General features: G+C 59.7%; 1 protein-coding gene across 3 annotated transcripts in view; it reads right to left on the bottom strand.

The window, feature by feature from the left end:
* CACNA1H (calcium voltage-gated channel subunit alpha1 H) overlaps positions 1–27601 on the bottom strand; it is a 60269-nt gene that overhangs the window by 20522 nt on the left and 12146 nt on the right. For all 3 annotated transcript variants that reach the window (XM_057487794.1, XM_057487796.1, XM_057487795.1), the window contains exons 3-5: positions 1328–1440; positions 1097–1230; positions 670–767 (exon numbers count right to left, since the gene is read on the bottom strand). In XM_057487794.1, the coding sequence (XP_057343777.1) occupies positions 670–767; positions 1097–1230; positions 1328–1440 (345 nt within the window). The remainder of the gene's footprint in view (positions 1–669; positions 768–1096; positions 1231–1327; positions 1441–27601) is intronic.

Genomic DNA, 27601 nt, shown 5'->3' with positions numbered 1-27601 from the left:
CCACCAGGGCCCAGGCCAGGCACCTGAAAGGCCATATGTGCAGCTACACAGTGTACACACAGACCCCTCCCCACCTCATGCACGCACCTGCACCTGACAGTCTTGTGGCCACAGCACTGAACACTCTGGGGATGGAGAAATCATCCCCCTGTGGGGGAAGTTCAGTGCTAAGACAGGCTGTTTTCTCAGCAAGCAGCCACAGACTTCCCAGAAGCTTCTGGAAGCTTCCCTGCAGCGCCAGACCCCTCCAGCAGAGCTTGGAAGTGAGAATCTCTCAGGCCAGAGAACGCCACCAGGGCCTGTGCAACCCCTCTGGTAGGACCCGGACTGCCGTGCAGATGAGGACTCTGAGGTTCAGAGTGGCCCCTATCACTCAGCAACTCTAGGGGGAGCCAGGACCCTTGCAGCCTGCCCATCAAACCCCAGCTCAGGCCAGGGGTGTTCTGTCCTCCCAGAAGAAAAGTGGCAAATCCTCAAGGACTCTCCTCGAGTGGCGGGAGGCCACCCCTCCTCCCCCAGGCCTGGGTCTATGCCAGGGCTACAGCATCCAGAAGCCACGCGGGCAGCATGGCCTTCTGGTTCTGTGAACCCAGGGGGTCCTTGAGGGCGCTCAGGAGGGCTGGCAGCACACACAGGCCTGTCCCAGGCCCAGGTGGGGGGGCTGCTTACTGGGCACACGGTTGATGGCGCGGAGGGGCCGCAGCACGCGCACTGTCCGGATGGCCGACAGGCTCACGTTGTGTCCGTCCAGAGAGTACTCCATCATGCTGAGGCGGACAGAGTGGGGGAAGGCTCGGGGGTGCGCACAGACTCTCGCCAGGGCAGGGGCAGCCTGGCCCTGGGGAGCCACGGGGACCCCACACTTACCCCATGCCTGTCCCTCTGTCCCTGCTGCTGGCACAGGGGCCCCAGGATGAGGCTCCCGCCCACAGCCACCTCCCAGACCGGGTCCCACCCGGACTCCTCCAGGGTGTACGCCCCAGCCCTCTTCCTGGGGAGCCCCACAGGCCACCACAGGGGCCGAGGGGGCTGGACTCCCGGCCAGGCTGGCCAGCGCAGAGGCTGCTCCTGGGCTGCGGGTGGGACGAGGGCTCACCCTGCCACAACGATGAAGAAGTCCAGCCTGTTCCAAGTGTCGCCCAGGTAGCACCTCTGCCCGAACAGTCCCAGGGCGGTCATCTTGATGACCATCTCCACCGCGAAGAAGGCGAAGATGAAGGCGTCGAAGGCCTGGCGGGAGGCGGGGCCTGAGAGCACGGCCTATGCCCCCGCGCCCGGGGCACCCCGAGGGTCACCGCGCACACGCCCACCCGCCGCCGCCGCCCACCTCCAGGGTGCTGCAGCGCTCGGAGCGGCACTCCAGGTCCTCGCAGGGCCGGAACATGCCCAGGGTCACGCAGTTGAGCATGATGACCAGCATGCTGACGTGCTCGAACCACGTGGCGCAGCGCCGAGTTAAGGGTCCATGCGAGAGGCTGGAAACGGCCGCGGGGGGCAGAGGGGAGCAGGACCCCACCCCACCCTAAGGCCCCCATCACACCCCAAGCCCTTCAAACCTCTGCACCTGCCCCATCAGCCGGGCGTTAAGGGACAGAGCCCTGACACGGCCCCTGGGAGCCTGCCAGGCCCACCCCACAGGCCGCTGTACGCTGCTGCCAGCCCGAGCCCAGAGGCAGCCCGGGCAGGGAGTGGGGCTCTGGCTGGAGGAGGCTGGAGACCAGCCCCTGCCCTTCTGCCAGGCTCCCCACTCCAATGCCCTGAACCGAGGTCAGACACGCCGACGAACACCACTCAGCCGCGGATGCCCGCAAACTGGGGGGAGCCCCAGAACCCCTCCCCGTGCCCCCCACTACCCCCCCCCATTCCTCCAGCAGGGGGATGCCCCGACCGCAGGGGCAGGATGTGAGCCACATTCAGCTCAGTGACTGGGCCCAGAGGACCCACGGCCCTGCTGTGTGCCTGGGGGAGGGGGACAGCGGGTGAATGAGGCCCACCCTCAGCCCCCACCCCAGCCGGCCAGTCGTCCTGGGAGTGAAGGTCGCCTGCCCGTGGGGGCTTGTCCAGCCTTCCTGCTGGCAGGAGGGCATCCAGACTGGGGTGGGGGCCTCAGGCAAGGGGCTGCACCCACGTGCTCTGTGCACCCAGCACTGGCACCTTGGCCACTCTGCAGGGCTGCTGGCCCTGGGGAGGAGAGGCCACCAGGCCCTCAGCAAGAGCGCCCGGTCATTCGGGGGAGTGGCCACCAGGGGGCGCTGTGGCTCCACGCAGGCCGCAATCTCCAGCCCACTTGGCTCAGAGGAAACTGGGGGGCCCTGTGATGGGCCATCAACGCCAGGGAGGGGCTCTAGGCTGCCTGGATGGAGGTGGGGACCCCCAAGCTGAACGGCTGAGGCTTCACCCAAGCCTCATGGATGCGGGCAGGTGCCCCTCGCGGCTGGGAGGATCCCCTCCCACCCGACCCACCGGGTCCCCAGGGCCGGCTGCCCTGGGTTGGGGGGGCAGGGGTAGGAAGGAGGCGGCCTGCTGCCCCCAAGGCCGGGCCCCTGCCCCCGCTGGAGCTGGAGCTGGTGGGAGAGAGGCGTCACTTGGAGAACACTGCTCGCCAGCAGACAGCACAGGGGATCCTGTGCCATGGACCCGTGGGGGCCGAAGGGGGGCCAGGAGCGGGCTGTGCACCCTCACAAGACCCCCCGGGTGCCTGGCCGAGTGGAGGCACTGGGCCTGGGGGTCCGTGTGGCCCTGTCTGCGACGGCTCTGACCCCAAGGGCAGCTGAGACAAATTGGCAGAGGCTGCGCTGACGGGGCATCAGGGAGATGAGGCCAGGGCTACTATACTTACAGGTGGACAGGTTCGGTGACGGGGGGCAGTGGGAAGGGTGGGCAGTGCTGTGCGTGGTCCCCGGCATCCCACGCTGTTCCCTCTCCCCACAGCCTCCCGGGCAGGGTGGGGGTGCAGCGTGGCGCCGGGCCACCAATGTAATCACAGGCTCCCGCGGGGGCGCCATAATTACACTTAATGGGTTCAGCGGTAACAAGTGCTCTTGCTATGATGTGGCTGTGGAAAAACTGAAATCAGCCTCCTGCTAAGGCAGCACCGAGGCCGGCCCCCAGGCCCTGAGACAGTGTGGCCACACGCTGGCCCAGGTCCACACAGGGCCGGGGCCTCTGGGCGTGGCCCCTGGGTGGCGCTGAAAGCATGCAAACACCTCCAGTGCGCCTCCTGGGGCTCCCCGCCCCATCACCACATCCTGGGGGCCTCAGGCGGGCACTGTGCAGGCCCCCGGCATGGACTGTCATGGGTGCGCCCCTGGAGAGGATGTGCACGGGGACCGGCTCCGTGTGTCTCCAGGGGCGGAGTTCTCCCATAAACAGGAGGCCCTGGAGGAAGAGCAAAAGCCACCCAGACCTGCGTGCAAGGGACAAACCCCACGTGTCCACTGGGCCAGGCATGCCACACGGCAGGGGCGCAGCAGCTCTGGGCCAGGCGGGTGAAGACGGGGCAGGGTGGGGAACACATCCTGGCCTGAGTCCCCTGACTCCAAGATCTGACTGATACCTGGCCATGCAGGTGCCTCAGGGGAGCAGCCCATCCGTCCAGAGGGCATGGAGACCCTTCTCTGACCCTCTTCTCCAAGCTCTCCTTGACCCCATGGGCTTCTGGGCCGGAGACCCCTGCCTCCCTGTGAACATCCTGCTCCAGCACTGGGGTGCCCAGCCCTGTCTGCCCCCGGCTCTTCCCGACTGATGTCTCCAGCCTGCTGCCTGGTTTCTCCCAGGCCTGAGCCCACAGGAGCCCTCCTGCAGGAATGCCCAGGCCAGGAGCGTTGCCCAGAAACAGTGCACCTCACCGTCAGGTAAATATTCACGTTCTTCCTGCACCTGGCCCAGATGGAGTCCACCAGCTGCCCTCCCACCACTTGAAGATTTGCAGCTAAGCCTTGTGGTGGGCCGTGATCTGGACCCCAGGGTGGAGGGAGGGCGGGTGGAGATGGAAGGGCGTGCACAGGCATTTCCTGGTCTGCAGGATTCTGGCAGGGGACCGGCCCCAAATCCCCAGAGCTGCCATCTGGCAGCGCTGAGGACATCAGCCCTCAATGATGGCTTGGATGTGTCCAAGTCCCTGCTGGCCCGGGCCAGGACCCGCCACAGGTAACTCAGGTGAGGGACTAGGGAGCTGCTCCCCAGTGGGAGCCACAAACCAGACCCCCCAGCTACTTGAAAAGACAGCCTGGTTGGCGGTCCCTGGACTGGGGCTCTGCCTCAACACCTGCCCAAACTACTGATAAGCAAAGCAACCCAACCAACCTTGGCTTCCACCTCACCTGCTGGCCCTGGGGGTCCTGGCCTGCCTCCCTGCTCATGAGGCACAGCCTGGGAGCTCCGCACAAGTGGCCGTGACTACAGTGACCCCTGGGGGTCCGAGAGCCCAGCGGTGAGGCCATGAACACAGACCTGTTCAAGAAGTGGGAACACCGCTGGGGCAGCTGGGATGACCGACCCGGTCCACATGGCCCCAGCACCCAGAGAGTTCTCTATCTGTCCCTGCTATCACATGCCCTTTGGGGGGTCACTCTCCCCACAATGCAGCCCCAAACGCACCTGAGACGGGTAAGGACCTTGCCTGGGGCTGTGCAAAGGTCACACGCACGTGAGGCTCTGGAAGCACCCTGGAGACGCCCTGCGCTTCCTGCCCTGGGGAGGGGCTCCAGGTACCCAGGTTCCCCAGGGCTGTCAGGCCCCTAGGGCACATGGGGACGGCAGCCTCTGGTCACATGAAGCTGCCCCCCGATACCCTGCTGGGCAGCTGAACACAGGTAGTGCCAGCCAGCTATGTATCACACACAGCCCAGTGACTTATGGAGGCTTAATTACTCAGATGGATTTTCTGGGTTTTTTTTTTTTTTTTACTTTTTTTTTTGTTGTTGTTATCATTAACCTACAATTACATGAAGAACATTATGTGTACTAGGCTCTCCCCTACCCCAAGTCCCCCCCACAAACCCCATTACAGTCACTGTCTATCAGCATAGTAAGATGTTGTAGAATCACTACTTGTCTTCTCTGTGTTGCACAGCCCTCCCCATGCTCCCCCCACCCCACACATCATACATGCCAATCATAATACCCCCTTTCTTCTTCCCCACCCTTATCCCTCCCTTCCCACCCATTCTCCCCAGTCTCTTTCCCTTTGGTAACTGTTAGTCCATTCTTGGGTTCTGTGATTCTGCTGCTGTTCTGTTCCTTCAGTTTTTCCTTTGTTCTTATACTCCACAGATGAGTGAAATCATTTGGTACTTGTCTTTCTCCACTTGGCTTGTTTCACTGAGCATAATACCCTCTAGCTCCATCCATGTTGCTGCAAATGGTAATACTTGTTTTCTTCTTATGGCTGAATAATATTCCATTGTGTATATGTACCACCTCTTCTTTATCCATTCATCTACTGGTGGACATGTAGGTTGCTTCCATTTCTTGGCTATTGTAAATAGTGCTGCAATAAACATAGGGGTGCATCTGTCAAACTGGAGTGCTGCATTCTTAGGGTAAATTCCTAGGAGTGGAATTCCTGGGTCAAATGGTATTTCTATTTTTAGTTTTTTGAGGAACCTCCATACTGCTTTCCACAATGGTTGAACTAATTTACATTCCCACCAGCAGTGTAGGAGGGTTCCCCTTTCTCCACAACTTCACCAACATTTATTGTTGTTTGTTTTTTGGATGGCAGCCATCCTTACTGGGGTGAGGTGATACCTCATTGTAGTTTTAATTTGCATTTCTCTGATAACTAGCGATGTGGAGCATCTTTTCATGTGTCTGTTGGCCATCTGAATTTCTTCTTTGGAGAACTGTCTGTTCAGATCCTGTGCCCATTTTTTAATTGGATTATTTGCTTTTTGTTTCTTGAGGTGCGTGAGCTCTTTATATATTTTGGATGTCAAGCCTTTATCGATCTGTCACTTATGAATATATTCTCCCATACTGTAGGATGCCTTTTTGTTCTACTGATGGTGTCCTTTGCTGTACAGAAGCTTTTCAGCTTGATATAGTCCCACTTGTTCATTTTTGCTTTTGTTTTCCTTGCCTGGGGAGATATGTTCATGAAGAAGTCGCTCATGTTTAAGTCCAAGAGATTTTTGCCTGTTTTTTTCTAAGAGTTTTATGGTTTCATGACTTACATTCAGGTCTTTGATCCATTTTGAGTTTACTTTTGTATATGGGGTTAGACAGTGATCCAGTTTCATTCTCCTACATGTAGCTGTCCAGTTTTGCCAGCACCACCTGTTGAAGAGGCTGTCATTTCCCCATTGTAAGTCCATGGCTCCTTTATCAAATATTAATTGACCATATATGTTTGGGTTAATGTCTGGAGTCTCTAATCTGTTCCACTGGTCTGTGGCTCTGCTCTTGTGCCAGTACCAAACTGTCTTGAATACTGTGGCTTTGTAGTAGAGCTTGAAGTTGGGGAGTGAGATCCCCCCCCCCACTTTATTCTTCTTTCTCAGGATTGCTTTGGCTATTCGGGGTCTTTGGTGTTTCCATATGAATTTTTGAACTATTTGTTCCAGTTCGTTGAAGAATGCTGTTGGTAATTTGATAGGGATTGCATCAAATCTGTATATTGCTTTAGGCAGGATGGCCATTTTGATGATATTAATTCTTCCTAGCCAGGAGCATGGGATGAGTTTCCATCTGTTAGTGTCCTCTTTAATTTCTCTTAAGAGTGTCTTATAGTTTTCAGGGTGTAGGTCTTTCACTTCCTTGGTTAGGTTTATTCCTAGGTATTTTATTCTTTTTGATGCAATTGTGAATGGAATTATTTTCCTGATTTCTCTTTCTATTGGCTCATTGTTAGTGTATAGGAAAGCCACAGATTTCTGTGTGTTAATTTTGTACCCTGCAACTTTGCTGTATTCCGATATTAGTTCTAGTAGTTTTGGAGTGGGGTCTTTAGGGTTTTTTATGTACAATATCATGTCATCTGCAAATAGTGACAGTTTAACTTCTTCTTTACCAATCTGGATTCCTTGTATTTCTTTGTTTTGTCTGATTGCCGTGGCTAGGACCTCCAGTACTATGTTGAATAACAGTGGGGAGAGTGGGCATCCCTGTCTTGTTCCCGATCTCAGAGGAAAGGCTTTCAGCTTCTTGCTGTTCAGTATGATGTTGGCTGTGGGTTTATCATAGATGGCCTTTATTATGTTGAGGTACTTGCCTTCTATACCCATTTTGTTGAGCGATTTTATCATTGAATGGATGTTGAATTTTGTCAAATGATTTTTCAGCATCTATGGAGACGATCATGTGGTTTTTGTCCTTCTTTTTGTTGATGTGGTGGATGATGTTGATGGATTTTCGAATGTTGTACCATCCTTGCATCCCTGGGATGAATCCCACTTGGTTGTGGTGTATGATCCTTTTGATATATTTTTGAATTCGGTTTGCTAATATTTTATTCAGTATTTTTGCATCTACGTTCATCAGGGATATTGGTCTGTAGTTTTCTTTTTTGGTGGGGTCTTTGCCTGGTTTTGGTATTAGGGTGATGTTGGCTTCATAGAATGAGTTTGGGAGTATTCCCTCCTCTTCTATTTTTTGGAAAACTTTAAGAAGAATGGGTATTATATCTTCTCTGTTGTCTGATAAAATTCCGAGGTAAATCCATCTGGCCCCGGGGGTTTTGTTCTTGGGTAGTTTTTTGATTACTGCTTCAATTTCTTTGCTTGTAATTGGTCTGTTTAGATTTTGTGTTTCTTCCTTGGTCAGTCTTGGAAGGTTTTATTTTTCTTGGAAGTTGTCCATTTCTTCTAGGTTTTCCAGCTTCTTAGCATATAGGTTTTCATAGTAGTCTCTAATAATTCTTTGTATTTCTGTGGGGTACATCGTGATGTTTCCTTTCTCATTTCTGATTCTGTTGATTTGTGTTGATTCTCTTTTTCTCTTAATAAGTCTAGCTAGAGGCATATCTATTTTGTTTATTTTCTCAAAGAACCAGCTCTTGGTTTCATTGATTTTTTCTATTGTTTTATTCTTCTCAATTTTGTTTATTTCTTCTCTGATCTTTATTATGTCCCTCCTTCTGCTGACTTGAGGCCTCATTTGTTCTTCTTTTTCCAATTTTGATAATTGTGACATTAGACTATTCATTTGGGATTGTTCTTCCTTCTTTAAGTATGCCTGGATTGCTATATACTTTCCTCTTAAGACTGCTTTTGCTGCGTCCCACAGAAGTTGGGGCTTTGTGGTGTTGTTGTCATTTGTTTCCATATATTGCTGGATCTCCATTTTAAATTGGTTGTTGATCCATTGACTATTTAGAAGCATGTTGTTAAGCCTCCATGTGTTTGTGAGCCTTTTTGCTTTCTTTGTACAGTTTATTTCTAGTTTCATGCCTTTGTGGTCTGAAAAGTTGGTTGATAGGATTTCAATCTTTTGGAATTTACTGAGGCTCTTTTTGTGGCCTAGTATGTGGTCTATTCTGGAGAATGTTCCATGTTCACTTGAGAAGAATGTGTATCCTGTTGCTTTTGGATGTAGAGTTCTATAGATGTCTATTAGGTCCATCTGCTCTACTGTGTTGTTCAGTGCTTCCGTGTCCTTACTTATTTTCTGCCCAGTGGATCTATCCTTTGGGGTGAGTGGTGTGTTGAAGTCTCCTAGAATGAATGCATTGCAGTCTATTTCCCCCTTTAGTTCTGTTAGTATTTGTTTCACATATGCTGGTGCTCCTGTGTTGGGTGCATATATATTTAGAATGGTTATATCCTCTTGTTTGACTGAGCCCTTTATCATTATGTAGTGTCCTTCTTTATCTCTTGTTACTTTCTTTGTTTTGAAGTCTATTTTGTCTGATACTAGTACTGCAACACCTGCTTTTTTCTCCCTGTTGTTTGCATGAAATATCTTTTTCCATCCCTTAACTTTTAGTCTGTGCATGTCTTTGGGTTTGAGGTGAGTCTCTTGTAAGCAGCATATAGATGGGTCTTGTTTTTTTATCCATTCAGTGACTCTGTGTCTTTTGATTGGTGCATTCAGTCCATTTACATTTAGGGTGATTATCGATAGGTATGTACTTATTGCCATTTCAGGCTTTAGATTCATGGTTACCAAAGGTTCCAGGTTACTTTCCTTACTATCTAAGAGTCTAACTTAACTCACTTAGTATACTGTTACAAACACAATCTAAAGGTTCTTTTCTATTTCTCCTCCATTTTCTTCCTCCTTCATTCTTTATATATTAGGTATCAAATTCTGTACTTTTTGTCTATCCCTTGATTGACTTTGGGCATAGTTAATTTAATTTTGCATTTGCTTAGTAATTAGCTCTTCTACTTTCTTTACTGTGTTTTTCTTACCTCTGGTGACAGCTATTCAACCCTAGGAACACTTCCATCTATAGCAGCCCCTCCAAAATACACTGTAGAGATGGTTTGTGGGAGGTAAACTCTCTCAGCTTTTGCTTATCTGGAAATTGTTTAATCCCCCCTTCAAATTTAAATGATAATCTCGCTGGATAAAGTAATCTTGGTTCCAGGCCCTTCTGCTTCATGGCATTAAATGCATCCTGCCACTCCCTTCTGGCCTGTAAGGTTTCTGCTGAGAAGTCTGATGTTAGCCTGATGGGCTTTCCTTTGTATGTGATCTTATTTCTCTCTCTGGCTGCTTTTAACAGTCTGTCCTTATCCTTGATCTTTCCCTTTTTAATTACTATGTGTCTTGGTGTTGTCTTCCTTGGGTCCCTTGTGTTGGGGGATCTGTGGATCTCCATGGCCTGAGAGACTATCTCCTTCCCCAGATTGGGGAAGTTTTCAGCAACTACCTCCTCAAAGACACTTTCCATCCCTTTCTCTTTCCCTTCTTCTTCTGGTATCCCTATAATGCGAATATTGTTCCGCTTGGATTGGTCACACAGTCCTCTCAATATTCTTTCATTCTTAGAGATCCTTTTTTCTCTCTGTGCCTCAGCTTCTTTGCATTCCTCTTCTCTAGTTTCTACTTCATTTATTGTCTCCTCCACCATATCCAACCTGCTTTTAATACCCTCCCATCGTGTTCTTTAATGATTGGATCTCCGACCTGAATTCATTCCTGAGTTCTTGGATGTCTTTCCGTACCTCCATTGGGATGTTGATGATTTTTATTTTGAACTCCCTTTCAGGAAGAGTCACGAGGTCCATATCATGTAAATCTTTCTCGGGAGTTGTATTAACAATTTTACTCTGGACCAGGTTCCTTTGGCGTTTCATGTTTGTATATGGCGCCCTCTAGTGTCCAGAAGCTCTATTCTGGAGCTGCTCAGCCCCTGAAGCAATGTCGGGGGTCGCAGGGGAGCGGTACTGGTGTCTGGGGCTAGGGAAGAGCTGTCCCCCGCCTCCCGGCTGCTGTGCCTGTCTCCACTGCCTGAGCCAGTGGGCTGGGCACACAGGTATGTTTTTGTCCCAGAGCAGCCGGATATGGATCCCTGCTTTCCACAAGCAGCTGGAATCCCAGTCTCCCCAGGGACTCTGCCTGTCCCAGCTTTCCAACCCCATAATCAGAAGAGTATGAGGAAAGCACCAGGAAATGTAGATTTGTGCTCCCAGAGCAGATCTCCGGAGCTGGGTGTTCAGCAGTCCCAGGCCTTCCACTCCCTCCCTGCTCCGTTTCTCTTCCCACCGCCGGTGAGCTGGCAGGGGAGGGGCTCGGGTCCCGGGAGCCACAGCTCTGGTACGTTACCCCGTTCGTGAGGTCTGCTCTTTTCTCCAGGTGTGTGCAGTCTGGCGCCGTCCTCTTTCCTGCTGCTCTCTCAGGATTAGTTGCACCAACTGTATTTTCTAACTGTATCCAGTTTTAGGAGGAAGCCTCTGTCTCTCCACTCACGCCACCATCTTTTTCAATTTTCTGGGTTTTAATTAAAAATCCTTTAGGTTTTGAATCAAGTTCTACAAATTGGAGTCAATTCCCACTGAAGGTCCAATGGAGCCGGGCCGAGGGGCTGCAGGAGGAGGTGGTCTTCCCCATGGGGCCCTGCAGCCAGGGAGGCTCTGCCCCTGACCCCCATTCCTTGACCACCCTGGGTGGGGTGGGGCCTCCCAGCTGGCAAGCTAGGGGGCTATTAAATGAGAAGTGGGCACCCAGAATGGCTTGCAGAAGGGTCCCAGGGCTGCCCCTGGGTGCAGTACTGGGCACCCTTCCCATTGGCAGTGGAGCAGAGATAAGCACCCTCTGCATTCCAAACTCAAGCCACACTGGGATTCTGCCCAGCCTGGCTCAAAAGTGGCCTTTCCCACCTCCTCCCTTCCCTTCCATCTCTCCAGACCCTGGTGGGGCTGAGCAGGTGCCCAGCACTGGCCCACCCTTCCATCCTGGCAGCCCCCAGGGTGGGCATGCCCCAGTAGGTGTGGGGCACAGATCTCATCCTGTCTCAAAGGCTGTTGGTGCCAGCACCATGGTCTCCCAGACTAGGGCTCCTACGCCTCCCGAGTGACGCTCAACACTTGGCGCTCCCTCCGAGGGCAGTGCCAGCAGTGACCACTGTCCGTGGTGCTGAAGCGGCCTGTTCTGGGTGTGCCTGCGGCTGGGGCTGGGGGTGCTGTGAGGAGGAGCATGTGCCACGCAGCCTGGGGCCTGCTGGCCACCCTGCCCGAGGTATCATTGGAAAGCACTCCTTGGACCACCTTTCTCTTCCCAGACCCTCCTTGTTAAAGGCACTCCAGGGACAGCTGCGAGAACAGCGCTGGTCTGCAGACACCACAGCCTCCTGTCCCTGGGCACGGGCACCAAGAGGCCCCTCACGTGGGGAAGGCTGCTGTCATCTCCGCACTGAAGATGCCCACGGGTGGGGCTGTGTGGAGCCAGGAGCAGCCGGGAGGCTGCCAGTGTACCCCAGGCAGCTGTGCCAGTGGAGAGCCCTGACATGCCCTAACACTGCCCTCCAGGGCCCTGGAACAGGATTGGGGTTCCTAAACACAGGGCAGTGTGGCCCGAAGGGTGGTCCTGGGCCCCGAACCCAGTCCTCCGTGTTAACGTGCAGCCCACCCAGGCCTGCTGGCCCAGGGCCCCCAGGACGGGCTACTTCTCACCCTGCCCAGCTGTGAGTTGGGGGACGAGTGCCTGACCCCCAACAATGCCACTGTCCAGCCCTCACCTGTTTCCTCAGCTGTAGGATGGGGTGACAACACTTATGTTTCAAGTCCTGGGGGATTCACCCAGATCATCGTCTACAGAATGCCCAGCAGGCTCCAAACACCCCTCTCCTGGGGTGCCACCTCAGCCCCCTCTGCTGGCCCTGTACATGGGGAGGGAGGGGATGTGGTGTCTTCCTCATGTTGAGGCCGCTGGTGGCCATCTGGCTCTGACTACCCATGAGGGTCAGGATGTGGGGAGGGGAGAATGCTGTCACCAGAGGGACATGGGGCAGCTGGGTGTCCCTCCATCCCTGAGCCAGATGCAGGCCCAGGCCCTGGACCACAGACCAGTGGGTGATATGGCGGCACGAGGGCTGTGGGGCAGGGGTGCCCAGGCATGGCCACCGCCCAGCACCTGAAGTTGGAGCGGCCCTCACATAGGAGCCAGGGATGAGGCCCCAATCCCACAGGCTGGGCTCCCCACCAGACAGTCATCGGGTCAGGCAGATGGGGCTGCAAAGCTCTGTCAGGGAAGGTAAGGAGGCCGCCCACCACCAACCCACGGTAGCAGTCTCCCCGTCTCCCTGCTGTCCGTCTGCACCCACAGTGGCCTGCCACCCTTCCACCCTCCCCACACTGCCTGGGCCCCCTGACCTGGACACAGAACAGGCAGCTGTAGGCTGTGCCCACCCATCACAGACAGGGAGCCCTGAGCCTGGACCCTGGCTGGAGACATGAGGGGGCGCGGGTGCCTGGGGCTGGACCTCAGGTCTTCCTGTGCGGTGCAGATGGGCCGGCAGGGAGGTGCAGGGCTGAACTGGGAAGGGCTGGTGACCGGCTAGACCAGCAAGCTCTGTACGCACACATACCCACCCCCAAAGTCAGTGGGCCCCCCGTCTGGCACGCTGGGCCACATGCTCCCCGGGGACCCCTGACGGGCAAACCTCTTCCTGTCCTGGAGGAGGGGCACTGGGCTGGCCCTTCCTGCCAGGGCCTGTGCCCACTTGCACACCCACGCTTGCTGCTGTTCCCCCCAACCGATGCACTGTCTTCTCAAGAAGAGCACATTTATTCTTGGGGAGGAGGCTCAGACAGTGCTGGACTATGGTGCTGGAGGCAAGGCTAGGGCCCTGCAGGGCAGGGTGAGCAGGGCAGCTGGTGATGGAACGATAGCTCGGGGACCCAGGAGGCAGTCTCCCTGAACCCTGATCCCTCAGTCCCCACATCTCAGAACCAGAGCAGGTCCAGAGAACCCCTAAGGCCTATCGAGACCAGCCACCTTGAGGTCCACGCAGCCATAAATGGGCGAACCAGGTGGCGCCATCTGGGGCACCAATGGCTAGCCTGTTGGAATGTCTACAGCTGCATGGTGCCCTGTGATGCTCCTGTTAGCACAGACACATGTCCAGGGGGACAGACTAGGAGAAGCCAGACATAGAGGTGCCCCCACTTATGAAAAAGCCCAGCGCAGTTCATAAGCTCATGAGCCTCCTCCCCAAAAAAGTCCAGGACGCATGTGGACTTACGTGTGCACAAAGGTACAGGAATGTTCTGGAAGAACCCTCTCATTGGGAGGGAGGACCATGGCTCCCGCTGGGGAGGGGTGAGTGGAGGCTGGGGTGGGGGTGCACAGCATGGCCATGCCTGGCTTGGGGCCAGGAAACCCAGGCCTGTGTGGTCTGCTGGGGCCACTGGCACAGGTGAGGCCTGGGGAAGGGTCCCCGGCTCCTGGGCTTCCCCGGCCTCAGTGACCATGGGGGGAGCAGGGGGCCCCTGCCCACCCAGTGCCGTTAGCCCCTTGCTCACCAAGGTGGTGGGAGTCCACAGACCTTATGCTCTGCACCCCAGCCGGTGTCCCACATCTCCCCTGGTTGCCACGGCAACAGACCCATAACTTCCGGCCAGCATCTGAACTGGGAGCCACATGCTTTTATGTGAGACCCACCATAAATGAAGGGGGTCCGCAGCCTCACAGCACCAGGGACTCGCAGGAGGGCCAGACCCAGGACTGTGGCCCCTGATGGCCCCACCTCCTGTTCCCAGGCACCTGCTCTTGGACCCCATCCAGGCTTTTCTGAGCACCTCCAGGGGACCCCCAAGAGGGGCAGGCAGCATGGGTGATGGCTGAGGTGGCCAGTTCCATGTGGAACTCAGACGGCTCCCGGGAGGACGCCCGGACACGGGGAAGGGCAGCTCCCACTTGGGCACATCCCAGCCCCCTTGAGCAGGGGGTGTGCGCTAGCCCACTGGAAGCACCAGCGCAGCCCCCCAGGGCAATGCATCTTCCCTGGCAGCTGGGGACAATTACTCCATAAGCACTCTTGGCTAATTAATTAGTGAGGTAATCAATTAAGGCTCCGACTGCAGTGATGGGGCCCAGCTGGGGCAGGATGTGTGCCTGCAAGCCTGGGGCACCCAGGTCGCTGGCCCTCTCCTGTGCACATGCGCTTCTGCACTGTTCCCCAGGGCGGCATCTCGACAGTGCTGGGTTCAGACGCCCTGATCTCCGCTCCGGGGCTCCCCTGCAGGACGGGGCCCGCCCACAGGCTTGGCCCCTTGTGGGTCTGCAGACCTGGGAGATGGGCAGCGAGGCGGCCAGCACGGAGGCAGAGACAGCGCAGTTCCCAGTGGGTCTCACCGCAGCCGCGCTGGCTCCACCAGGGCCTCCCGCAGTAAGACGTCTCTGCAGCTGCCTGGTGGTGCAGCAGGCACCCCCCAACCAGGGCTCAGGACAAATGCAGCCCCCCAGGACCTGCCACCACCCCAGGGAGCCCCGCCTGTGGGGGAGGCGACAACTCCATCTAGCAGACGGCGCCCTTGGGGCCCCAAGAGGGAGACTGCATGGGCCACCCCGACACCCTGAGGGGCCGGAGGCCTTCTGGAGGCTGCTGCCATGACGATAAGCCACCATGAGCTGAGGAGGCAGCTCCAGAGACGGACCCTGCCTGCGCCTTCCATTGCTCCTGAGGGAGGTTCAAGCCAGGGATCCCCAAAACTCAGCGCCACCCCCACAGGGAAGCCCTGGCAGGGCTTTAACTGGGGGCAGCAGGTGGGGTGGTGGATCCCACTGGTGTCTGGGGAGGGCGGGTGAGTTGGGGGACGCTGCATGCAGGCCAGTGTCGGCTGCAGGTGATTGCTTTGGTCAGGAATGCGACGGCCGCACACGCCCACCCGCTCAGCACAGGGAAGGCCCTTGCCTCTGGGGCAGCTCCAAGTCACCCAGTTGTCGGCACTGTGGTCAGACGACTCCAGCACCCGGTGGGCCACCCCGCCGGTCCCAGACCTGGACACGCTCAGCCAACGTTGTGTGGTGAGATGTCACACCCCTGCTTATTGCACCACCTGGCAAGAGCCCCACCCACGGGCTCTCCCGGCCCTGTGCCCTGTCTGCCCACTGGCCTCTCCTTCTGACGTGAGCGTCAGCTTCCTCTGAGCTCCCACTCCAGTCTGACGCCTGCTGCAGTGAGCTCGCCCCACCTGTCCTGCCCCTCCCACCCCAAGGTCAGGGTCCCCGTCACTCACTCGCTCGGCCAGGCTGTGGGGGAACAAGGACAGCCGGCCAGACATGGGGCTGTTTGTTCCTGGCCGCGACTTGGGGTCACATGGGGGGCTCAGGGCGGCCAGGCCGTCCCTGGAGGAGCACCTCCCCTGGGAAGCTGAGCGGCTCCAAGCCTACTCCCCACTGGAGGGTGCCACCCTCCCTGGTGACGAGACCACCACCCCTGGAAGCCAGCTCTGACCCCAGCCCACCCTGACCGCCCTCTCCAAAGCCCTGGGCACTGGGGGCTCAGGCCTGCAGGACAGAGGGGCTGTAGGAGGCTTGTGCAGCAGGACCGGGTCTCCTGCTCCCACACAGCCAGGGCCGGCCCCAGGGGCTGGGCCTCAGGGCAAGTCTGGATCGCCACACTGCTGTGCCCAGCCCAGGGCACAATGAATGCTCCCTCCCTGCTGGGGACACCTCTGAGCTAATCTGTGCCATGGACTGTTCTCACCCCGACGGGGGCCAGGCTCACCAGCCACCGGAAGGAGGGCACAGCGAGGGCGGGCAGCCCCTCAGCTCCAGCCAGGGAGGGCCAGCGAGGCGGCACAGGGTGACATGCCAGCAACAGAGCCAGTGCCTGTGACACACACATGAAGTGGGCACTGCAGAGAACCACGTGTGCACACGCATGTGTAAGCCCGTTCCTGCATGCCGTGCACACCTGCACACATGTATCTGAGCAGGACTGTGACGCGTGCACACGTGCTCACATGCATGCGCCTCTTCAAGGCACCGGCCTTTGGATGAGGGGCTGGCCGTGGGCTTTTCTCAGAAGATCCCCAGCCCCTGGAATAAGTGAAACCCTCTCTCACACAGACACTGTGGGGCACATGCCCACACCCTTTAATTGTGCATGATTTTAAAGACTGTGCTAATTAGGAAGAGTGCCAATGTCTGCTTAGCTCTTGATAAAGAGCTTGATTTGGGATTTTTTTTTCAAGGCATAATCAAGTGGAAAAGCACCCCGTGTGCACATCCGATCACCATGCCTGCAGGAGGCCTGCCTGGGCGGGCCACGGACCCTCGTGGAGACCTCGCCAGCCACCTGGTGGTGGTGTGCCCACGCGCCTTGGCCACAGACCCCAGGGATGTTCCTGAATGGAGGTGGGGCCAGGCCCTAGCCGTTTCAGTCCCGTACTTCCCACTCTCCTGACGGGTCTCCAGGTCACGGCTCTGGCTTGGTTCCTGTGGGGAGTGGCTGGGGGCTTGGGAACATTCCTAGGACAGGGTCTGGCCTGGGAGGGGCAAGCAGGCCAGGCAGCAGTGCCAGGTGAGGCCTCCTTTGCAGACACCTCTGCCCATCTGGGTCCCTGCTCGGGGCTCCACACAGCCCCAGACCCTGGAAGGGAAAGGCATGGGCAGGGGGCACGGAGCCGGGAGGGACCCCAGGGAGGTGGCTGCCAGGCTGCTGGGCCTACTCCAGGCAGCAACCCCCTGGCCAGAAATAACTGCCTCAGCGCCACTGCACAGCTGCCCGCGGCCTGAATTAGCGCCCCCGGGGGAATGGTGGCTCCTTCCATGGGAACGTGGCCTGGAGTCCCCACTTCTGCTCCACCCCCAGCTGGCAGGCTGCCCCAGACAGGGTCCTGGGTCTGCAGGAAGCCGCTGAGGGCGACTCTTGCCTGCAAGAGAACGGGGGTGAGGGCACCTGGCCAAGCCCCCCGGTAGGGCCTGTTCCCAGCAGCCAGGAGTGGGGTAGGCCAGGACAGAGCCTCTGCAGGCCTCAGATATGGCACCCTGGATGCACCCCCCAACCGTCCCCAGTGGGGAGACCTGTGGGTAGGACCAGGCCTCCCCCTGCCCCCGACCTCCCCCGAGGTGTGAGACCCAAGGGCGCTGCAGTCCCTCATGGTTCTGCTGGTGACGCCGTAGTCTCATTTTCGTCTAAGACCCAGCTCACACCCGGGACACACTAACCACGGTGGCAGACGCGGTACACGCACACGTGCGCCGGTTGGCCGGGACACACAGGCACCCTCCCCACGCCCTCACCCCACACTGGCCACTCCCTGCAAATCTGGCTCCCCCACAAGCGTTGCCTGGCAACTGGGTATTTATTAAAAAGAAATTAGGGGAGGCCTGGCATGGCGCCTGCCTGCCCAGCCTGCTCTCCCACGGCACACAGGTGCACCCCACTCCAGGGCCCGGGTCTGCCAGGGCCCCCCTCTTGGGTGGGGCCAGGTGAATGGTCCCAGACACATTCCCCACGGGCCCCCATGTCTCTCGGGGGACACACAGGTGGACACTGCCTTCCCACTCCCAGCCCCCCAAGGGCACAAACAGCCTGGCACCTTCCCTCAGGGCAGCTGGCAAAGCCCCTGGGAAGGCTGGGCCCAGGCCAGGGTGGGAGCTGCAGGCCGCGGGTCCTGACATCCCCGTCACAGAGGCCCAGAGACAACACTCCTGGTGGAGCAGTAATTTCGAGGCCCAGCAGGGTCTCCTGTCTCTCCCGGGGCAGCTCTTCCCAGCCCTTCGGGACCCCTGCACCTAAGCAAACTCCCCCCACACTGCCGAAGAGCAGGAGACCCCGGCCCCCGCTCCCCCAGGAGGCCCTGGCAGCACGCTCACGCCTCACTCGCTCCCACCACCCCTCAGCCCAGACCCCAGGACCCAGAGGCCCTCCAGCCGCAGAGGCTGGGATGCTGGGTGTGCCGTGGCCCTGCCCTCCCTCTACCCCCTGTGTTATTAATAGCGGTGACATTTCACAAGGATGGCCCAGCCCCTCAGAGTGTTGATTTCCAAGTGGAAGCAGGCACCCCAGCACTGCTGTCCCCCCGCTGCCCGGGCCCCGGCCCCGGCCCTGACATTTACACACCACCACCGCTGCCCGCGTCCCGGAGATCCTGCCTCAAGTTCAGGGCTGACAGCCCTCCACCTGTGGCAGATAAGGACAGACGGTGCAGCTGGCTGACTGCGGCTCACCTCCAGGTCAGGGGCCCGTTCTGGCTGGGCTGCGGGGGGGGGGCAGCACACGCTCGTCTCAGGAATCCCGCAGTCCAGGTGCAAAAGGCCCCCCACTGCCAGGACCAGGGGGGTGTCAGCCTCGCACCCTTCTGCCCGGGCTGCGACCACCTTTCCTGCGCGGCCACCCTGTCCCTCCCAGCCTGCCCCCATGCCTCCCTGCTATGGGCTGAGCTGTGTCCCCTCCAGATTCCTGGGCCGGAACCCTAACTCAGGTCCTCAGACTGTGACTGCATTTGGGGGAAGGCCTTCAAGAGGCTGACAAGTTAAAACAAGGTCATTCAAATGGGCCCTCGTCCCCTCTGCGGCCTCATGAGGGGATAACAGGCCCAGACACACATGGGGCGATTGTGCGAGGATGCGGGGAGACAATGCCCAGGAGAAGGGCCTTGAGGGGACCAGCCCTGCCCACACCCTGGCCCTGGGTCCCAGCCTCCGGGACGGGAGGAAGCCCGCGCTGCTGTGCGAGGCCTGGCTGGGGCTTCGTGACCACCCAAGTGCCACCACATCCTGGGCACCTTCCCTGCCCCTGGAGCCCCAGCTGGTTCTGGCTCTGCCCCCAGCTGGGGCTCCTGGGGGGCCGGGGTGACCAGGGTGCCCTGTCCCTGCTGAGCTCCACAAGCTGGGGTGGAGAGACTTGGCAGTGGCCGGCGCCTGCTGTCCTGTCAGGGATAGTGGGGGCAGCCCGTCCCTGAGCTCTTGGGGAGTGCTTCTCAGACATGCAGACTTGGGCCCCAGCAGCCCCTGCTCCCCACTTGCAGGGGGAGATCGCCTACCCCACTGCAGACCCCACTTGGCTTCCCATTCCTGTGCCCCCGCCCCCTCCCACCCCTCCCAGCAGCTGGGGTCACACACACTGGGCTGGCCGCCATGTCTGCAGGGCACACCCCCAACCTATGCCCCCAGCCTGGGTGGGTGGCACACAGATGGACCCTCAGAGATTCCAGAAAAGCCATTAGCCCAGGCAGGCAGGGGCAGGTGCCGCTCCTTCCCAGGGCCAGGGCCCAGGCATTTCCGAGGCCTTAGCAGCCACACTCAGCCCCAGGAACCCCACACCCCAAGACGAGGGAGGCAGCCATTTGACAGGTGACGCTGGCTCCGTTGGGCGCTAATGAGAGCTCTGTGTGGCGGCACACTCAACACCAACATCACCATGGCCCTGGCACAAATAGTTCAAACAACACAGTATTTGTGCTTAATGGGCTGAAGTTCTCCAGGCCGAGGACCCAGCTGAGCCATTATGCCGGGCAGTTTGCAGGGAGAATGGAAACGCAGCACACAAACAAGACACATGGGGGATCGGGCAGCAGCCACGGACCACGGGGCCAGGGCCTGGCTGCAGGGCACCACTCTCTGGGGCCACCAGCATGTTCCTGGTGCACGGCCGCCCAGGCAGGTGTGGACAGGCTCTGCCTGCACAGTCAGTGGGGTCTACCTGGCTGCTGTGGCCTCCAGAGTGCAGACCCCAGGCCTGACACCTGCAACGCCACCTGCCTGCCTGCCTCAGGAACACGCTCCTTGCCCCCTAAAACCCCTAGTGAGGCCTCTTGCAGGAAGGTCCCTGAACTAGCCCAGGCACTCATCAGCCTCACTCAGTCAGCGCCTGCTCTGAGTTAGGGACCACTGGGGGTCCTCCAACATGAGTGAACAGCCAACCTTCCTGGAGCCAAGCAGCAGACAGTGCAGATCAGGGGACGTATCTGGTGGCTGCATGTGCCAACTAGACATCAATGCAGGGAGGAGCTGCCTCAGGCCTGAGGGAAAGGACACGACCAGCCTCCTGGCTCCAGGGGGAGCTCCAGCCACACCCAGGCCGTGTTGGGGGAGCAGGCTGGGGTATTATCAGAGCAGCAGGGATGGTGGGGGTGAGTGCCCCATGGGTGGGCAGAGCAGGGGCTAGGGACACAGCAGTCTCCTGCATTACTGAGGCAACCCCTTCCGGCCCCCTGCTCATGCCCACCCACAGCATCATTAAAGAGCCAGGGTCCTGAGGGACAACGCCTGCCTCTAGGCTGGGGCTTCATGGGACAAACCACTAAATGGCTCCTGGGGGGCAGGCACCGGCCTATGGGGACAAGGGCATGCCTTGTTCACCCCCAACAGAAGGACAGACCCTCAGGAGACCCCCTGCACACAGCAGGCTTCACTTGATAGGCACATCTGTGCACACAGTAGGGTCTTTCTCCCAAAAATCACACAGACAGCAAGGGTGCACCATCCATGGAGCTATGCACTTGGGTTTGACCACACAATGGGACTTCATTCTCAAGGAAACCACACAGTAGGACCTCACATTATGTGAGCTTGGGTTTTGGCCTGTGCACACAGTAGGATCTCACTCTCAATGGACCGTGCACACAGTGGGACCTCAGCCAAAGGGGCTGTGGGTGAAGGGCTGTGCACAGTAGGTCTTCACCTTCCATAAGCCTCACACTGAGTAGAGCCTCATTAGACAGACATGTATGCATGGGCTTTGCGCACAGTGGGCCCCTAGTGGCCTGGCGGGGTGGTGGGGGTGGGCACCTTCCGCTGGCTGCCTGCCTGCTCACTGGCTGACCACAGGCCTGGGCCCCAGGGAGTCTCACAGCTGTGCACCATGCCGATTGGCCCATCCTGGCTCCCCTCCAGCCGCCCATGTCCGAATCGATCCCCTAATAACTCGATCCATTATGTTGGAGCGGAATTCCTGGAAACCGGCAGGAAAAGGAAGGCTTCTGTGAATTGTCTGAGTCATTTTTTTGAACTAACAATAGGGCGCCTCTCCCCTCTCCAGGTGGCGGGCCTTCCACGCTGGCCTCTGTTGCCTCCGTACACCCAGGGAGGCAGTGGCTGCCCTGCCAGGGAGGGTCAGCTGGGGGAGGGGACCACGCGCAGGCTGGACCCTGGAAGCCTGGGCAGAGCAGCGTGTTCCTGGGCAGGGCGCACAGGCCCTGCCCCTCCTCCTCCATCAGGGCTGCCCAGCCCCCTGCACCCCTGCCCGAGGCCAGCCTGGTCTGGGGATCCGGGTGCTGGCCCCCACTCCAGGAGGGAGACAGAGGAGCCCCAAGGAGTTGACCTTACTGGGCTGCTGGCGACTCCCACCTCCTGGCCCCCAGCATCCTCAAAGCACGGGCCTCCAGGGGTCCAGTCCCCCAGCCGAAAGGAGGGAGGGAGCCTGGGGGTGGCGACTGCCCATCGCAGGGGCGAGCAATCAGGCGGTCACTGCCCAGGCCGTCGGTGCAGGTGGTCAGCCCCAGACCCTGAGCAACTTGCTTCTGGGAGGCTGCAGACGTCCCCCCGACCTGGAAGCCACAGCCACCCCAGGAGAGGCGTCTGCAAGGAGCTCAGAGCCTCCTGCAGGGGGGCGCCACTGTCCTGGGGCCCCACTCGCACCCTGCCGGCACACAGGGCCTCTCCAGAGGCTTCCCTGCGCGGCCCTGAGCAGGAGCAGCAGGGCTGCCGGTGGATTCCTCTGTCAGACCAGACCCAGACCGTCGAGAGCGCGCAAGCCACAACCAGCCCCATCCCACCAAACTCTCCTGTTCCGGAAAACACAGCCGTATTTCATAGAAGAAAATAGTATGTCGACACGTGATGGGGTTATTAGCGTGGTTTTAAATGAATCACTAAGCGGCAATTTCCGAAATATGCAGCTTCACTCCTAACAGGTGACTAGAGTCCCATCAGAGGCTGCCTGGGCCTCACGAGCCCCGGGTTCAGGGGCGTTTCTGGGGTTGGAAACAGCCCAGCGACGTCAGCAGATACGCCCCAGGTGCCTGGGCACACTGCTTAGTGCCAGGGACTCCCGCACCCCAAAGGACAGCCCTGTCCCCAGCCAGGGGCTCAGACCGCCCCCCCCAGCCCCAACACTCCCACCAGTACCCTCAGGGCTCCACAACCACCCCCTGCACAGGCTTCTTTCTGGATCCACAGTGCGGGAGCCGCCCTCTCCCCATGAAGGCGCCCAGTCTCCCCCCAGGCTGCCCCCACTGACGGCCACACTCAAGACAGCCCCCAACACCAACCGGGGACAGCAGCACTTCTGGGCCCCCCAGCCACGCAAACAAACGCCACTCCCACTCAGGTCTCCAGGACACCAAACCAGCCTGGGTCAGTGCCCAGCCCATGCTTCCCCCCCAGACCACATCCCCTTAGGCCCCGAAAGGGTCCCAGACAGGCTCTTCCCACAAGGCCCTGGCTGGGGCCCCTCAAGGCACCCCACAGTGAGCCCCCCAGGGCCACCAGGGCTGCTGGCTGTCTCTGTGGCCGCAGGAAGCTGGGCAGATTCAATAAACCCCTCAATTAGGGAATCCCCGAGGAAGGTACCCGGTGTGCCCACAGCTGGCGGGGTGTGCTTCCCCGGGGAGGTGGGCCAGGCCCTTTCGGTGGAAGGGGGCTCAGAGGGCGGCCTGGGGGCCGGGGGACTGGGGCAGAGTGCAGCACTCCCGAGGGGGCCTGAGGGGGCGTCCACGGCACAGACACAGGCACTCTGGGGGAGGCTTCCGAGGTCGAAGTGCAGGGGTGTGAGGGCTTGGGGTCTGGCTGGGGGTTCCACATGGGGCAGAAGCATGGGGGGCTGGCCCTGGGCCTGCAGGTGGGCAGAGGGGTGGGGCGCTGAGGGGTCTGAAGGCCGGGGATGCTCCCACAGCCAGGGGGCTCTTCCCAACTCCTCCCCATGCTGGTTTTGGCCTGGCCTCACATCCCCGGCAACCCCCTGGACAGCTGATGCCCCACACAACCCAGGGTCCCCCCACAGACCCCAGACCTCCAGGGACTCTCCTCAAGGACAGGGGGTGCCCGGGAAGTGTCCCTGATAAGGTAGTGGCTGGTAATGCGGGGCTCCCCAGGAGGAAGTGGGGCAATGGGGCTGGGGCAGTGCTGGGTGTGGGGCCCTGGAGTGCCTGCACTGGGATCCCAGACAGCCCCCTGTGGTCATGCCAGACACCCCGGCAGCCCCAGGCTCAGCCACCAGGCACTGCAGGGCCTCAGGGGTTCCCCTGCGCCTGTGAACGTCTGCCCTGGCCAGCGCCTGCGGCTGCAGGTTACAGGAGCAGCAAGCAGGTCCCGGGGCCCCAAGGCACAGAGCCGACGGGAGGATGGTGAGAATGCACACGCCACGCGGGAAAGCGGGGCGCCAGCCCCAGGCCCTGCCCAGGGCCCCGGCCATCTCCCTGCCCCAGGCCCCTCTGCAGAGGGTGGGCGGGGAGGGGACATCAGAAGGGGTGCAAACCCGGTTGGCATAGCAACTGAAGCTGGCAGGCCTCAACCAGACCATTACTTGCTGGAGACAAATATATTTCCTAATTAAAGTCAGAGAGACAGCATTGATCCTAGGGCAATCGTTAGCGACACGCAAGCGGGGTGAGGGGGTGGTCTGGAAGACGGGCTTTCACCTGACCTGGTTACCACCCCCGCCCCCAGCTCTATGGTAAAACTCTGACAGAGGCCAGGGCCACCGAGCACCAGATTCCTCAGAACTCCCGAGACCCCGCCCCCGCCCCCCCCCCAGCAGCTGACCCTGGACACCAGGCTCGGGTCACACCAAAGAAGGGCCCAGAGGCACGGGGGACCTGCCCCTCTGGAGGCAGCGACGGCCTGGGGCTGGCAGGGAGGGATCCAGAGGCCAGCCGCCCCCCTGGTGCCCACGGGGCAGCTGCAGCGTGCTAGGGGGAGGAGGCGCCCTGGGAGGGGCGCTGTCTCTACCCGCCAGGCCTCCGGAGCAGATAAACAGTCTAAATTAGGAATTAAAACATCTCTCGCTCCCACCAGCCAGCAGGCCATATTTCAAACGTGTAGGAAACATGCTGGCTGCTGCCTTGAGCCCTAAACTTCCTAACGTGATTCGCGGGGTCCCACCAGAGGGGAGCAGGTCCCAGTCAGCCATAGCCTGCTCGCCCTAGTGCCCCGGGCCCCAGCCCCCAGCCGAGTCACGCGGCACCCCCAGGCTCCAGCTAGCCTGAGAGGGAGGAGGGGAGGGGTGGGCAGCCCCACAGCAGGTGTGGGGGCCCCGTGGACATCCATGGGGGTGGGGGTGGCACTGGGAACTGCAGATGCCCTCCTGACTGTCCCGGACCCCTGCCCAGGGAGAGGCCTCGGTGGGTCCTCAGACACTGAATGGGGCCATGGAGCTCCCCTTCCTGCCCCAGGGCTCCCCTCACCGTGGCTTCCCGCCCTGCGGGGAACAGGCTGCAGCCCTGGGACGGGGCACTCCACGGTGGAATTCGGAGCACCAGTCGGCAGAACCTAGGGTCTCACTGCTAAATCCCAGACTGCTGGCCCTGTGGACCAGGAGGTAGGGGAGGGAGTGTCAGGCCTGGTCCCGAGGACGCCGACTTCATGGGGGAAGGGTCCAAGGACAGGCTAAGGTCAGGGGGGAGATGGCGGCTGGCAGCAGCTGAGCTGGAGGGGCCACATCAACATCCGGAGGGGGTGAGGCTGCACTGGGGGGGCCCCGAGAGCCCCTGCCCCACCCAGCACAACCACCATCTGGGTCTTCCTCGCCAGGGTGAGGAGATGCTCCCTGGGGTGTCCACTGCCTTGGGGCCTTGCTCCGGCCCCCTGCTCATCCCCCATGGGGCGTATGGCTGGTGACAGGCTGAGAGCCCTGCCCACTCTGGCCACACGCAGCAAAAGCCCCTGGCCGGGTACAGGGCACCTCCAGCCCGTCCCTCTTGGGCTGCCCCTCCAGCCCACGCCCAGCCGCGACGAGCCAGCAGACACAAACTCAGCTACACCTCAGGCCACAGATGCTGGCCACAGCGACTGGGACACAGGGACAGGCTGGGGGCTGACCCACCGAACCCAAGGGGCCAGAGTGGACCCTGTGGACCTAGCTCCCTCAGTCCCCACCCACAGAACCCCTTGGGCCCCCCTCAAATGTCTGCTTGGACACCCCTGGCCATGGGGGCCTTTGGTCAATGCTTCCTTCTCAAGTTCAAAGTGTCTTTCCTCCCTGAAGGGAACCTGATGGGAAGCTGGGCACATAGATGACCGGGCACTGATGACCTGTGACTTGTGGCTCCATGCGGGGCCCCGGTCACTCCAGGCACGAACCCGGTAAGCTGAGCAGCTCTGGAGAGCAGGGCGGGGGCACATGTCTGTAAAGGGCCCCGCGGGATGAGTCCAGGGTGACCTCTGGCTACTGGGGGACAGCCCTCTGGTCCAGAAGCTGACCCTCAGCATAGAGGTCAGCCCAGGGGGAGGACTCCCTCAGCGTGAGAAGGCTGCCATCGCTGTCCTGGCTCAAGACCCCAGCCTCCTTTCTTCTCAGACCAAATGTCCCTCGGCCCCTGGACAGCCCAGCCTGAGGAAGATCTGAGCCAGCTGGTAAAACCCAGGGAGATGGACACAGCCGTGGGCTGGGAGGCAGTACTGGCCACTATAGAGCAGAGGCCGTGGGCCTGGACTCTCCACCCAGGGCCCAGCCCACCTTCTGCCCCTGCAGTCGCAGCCTCCCCTCAGCAACCCCACAGTTACGGTCCCCTGGTATCAGATCGTGCACCCAGTGCGCAGGCCACCAGGGGCTGCGGGGCGGCCTTCCCCTTCACCCCAGGTCAGCAGGACCCTGCGAGGGGTGCTGTCTATGGAGGGGAGCCCCAGGCAGGCCCACTGGGGCTGTATATTTAGCCACAGCGGCTGTGGAAACAAGTGTTACCTCTGAGCCCTATTTTAGGCGTGCAGCTTAGCAGCTCACTAGCCAGGGTATTTCAGAGCGGGATGTGCTGGGGGCCCCGAGTGGGTATCAGAGGGCTGGCTGTGGGGCTGTGGCTGCAGGAGCCCAGAGGGGCCAGGACCACGTGCTGGACAGTGCGGTGCTGGGGGGCGGTGGCCAGCCTGGAGCAGCCCCGCCAGGGCTCCTGCCTCAGGTTCTGGGGGGCCACCTGGGGCTCAGGAAGACCAGAGAACCCTGGGGCCGGAGGCAGGGCCCAGCCAGGGGAGGTGCCCCCCCAAGGTCACACGTTGAAGCCCAGCCCTCAGGGCCTCAGGATGGGACCACATCTGGAGGAAGGCCTCCAAAGAGGTGACTAAGGTAAAGTGGGCCCCACAGACGGGCCCTAGTCCCCTCTGCGGCCTCACGAGAGGTCAGGACCCAGACAGGCACAGGCATGACCGTGTGAGGACGCGGGAGACGATGCCCAGGAGAGAGGCCTCGGGGGGAGCAGCCCTGCCTGCACCCTGACCTCGGGTCCCAGCCTCCGGGACGGGAGGAAGCACGGGCTGCTCTGCGGGCCGCCGGCCTTTGCTGGGGTGGCCCTGGTGGCTGAATTCAGGAGGCAGGTCTCGGCATGTCCCAGTCACCCCAGGACAAGACAGCCCAAAGGGAGGGGCCCGGAGCCCCAGGGGAGCCTAAGCTGAGTTCAGGGCTCATCCCAAGTGAGGGGCTCCTGGGGGAGTTGGGGACCTTAAGACACTGACTGTTCCCACCCCATTCCCATCAGGGCTGTGTGGGAGTGGCCTCCTCCAGGAAGCCCTCCCCACCTGCAGCACTGCATCCCCCAGCTACGCGGACCACCTGCCTCAACCAGAAGCCACTCAGGCAGCTGCAGAGTGTCCCGGCGTGGTGGGAGAGAGCCCAAATCCCCAGAGCAGTAGGCTCCCCACCCAGCTTGGGGTGGCTCCCAGCTTGGCTGGCCCTGTCCTAGAGCACAGCCCCTAAGCAGACGGCCAGACTTCTCAGAGCAGGACCCACTTGCTTCAGATACTGTGCTGGGGCCTGGCACCCAGCGGAGTCATCAACACCCACCATGGACCCCCACCACGGGCAGCCCCAGCATCAGGCTGGTGTCAGAACGCACATGGACCACGTGGGCTCCTGGGGGTGAGCCAGGGACGTGGGCAGGCATGGTGGGCCTCCCGGGACAGGGCGGGCCCCTGGCGTCCTCCTCTCGGGCACCCAGGCCCCACCCGGGGAGCCAGAGAGCTCCCACAGGCCCTGGCGCTCCACCGCTTACCCCCACCCCCGCCTCACCGAGCACCTACTATGCACCAGCCCTCCCACTCTGCAGATGAGGTGGCC

This window comes from Manis pentadactyla, chromosome 10 (genome assembly GCF_030020395.1).
Source record: "Manis pentadactyla isolate mManPen7 chromosome 10, mManPen7.hap1, whole genome shotgun sequence".
In the NCBI taxonomy this organism is placed as follows: Eukaryota; Metazoa; Chordata; class Mammalia; order Pholidota; family Manidae; genus Manis; species Manis pentadactyla.
This window is presented reverse-complemented; position numbering and strand designations above follow the sequence as displayed.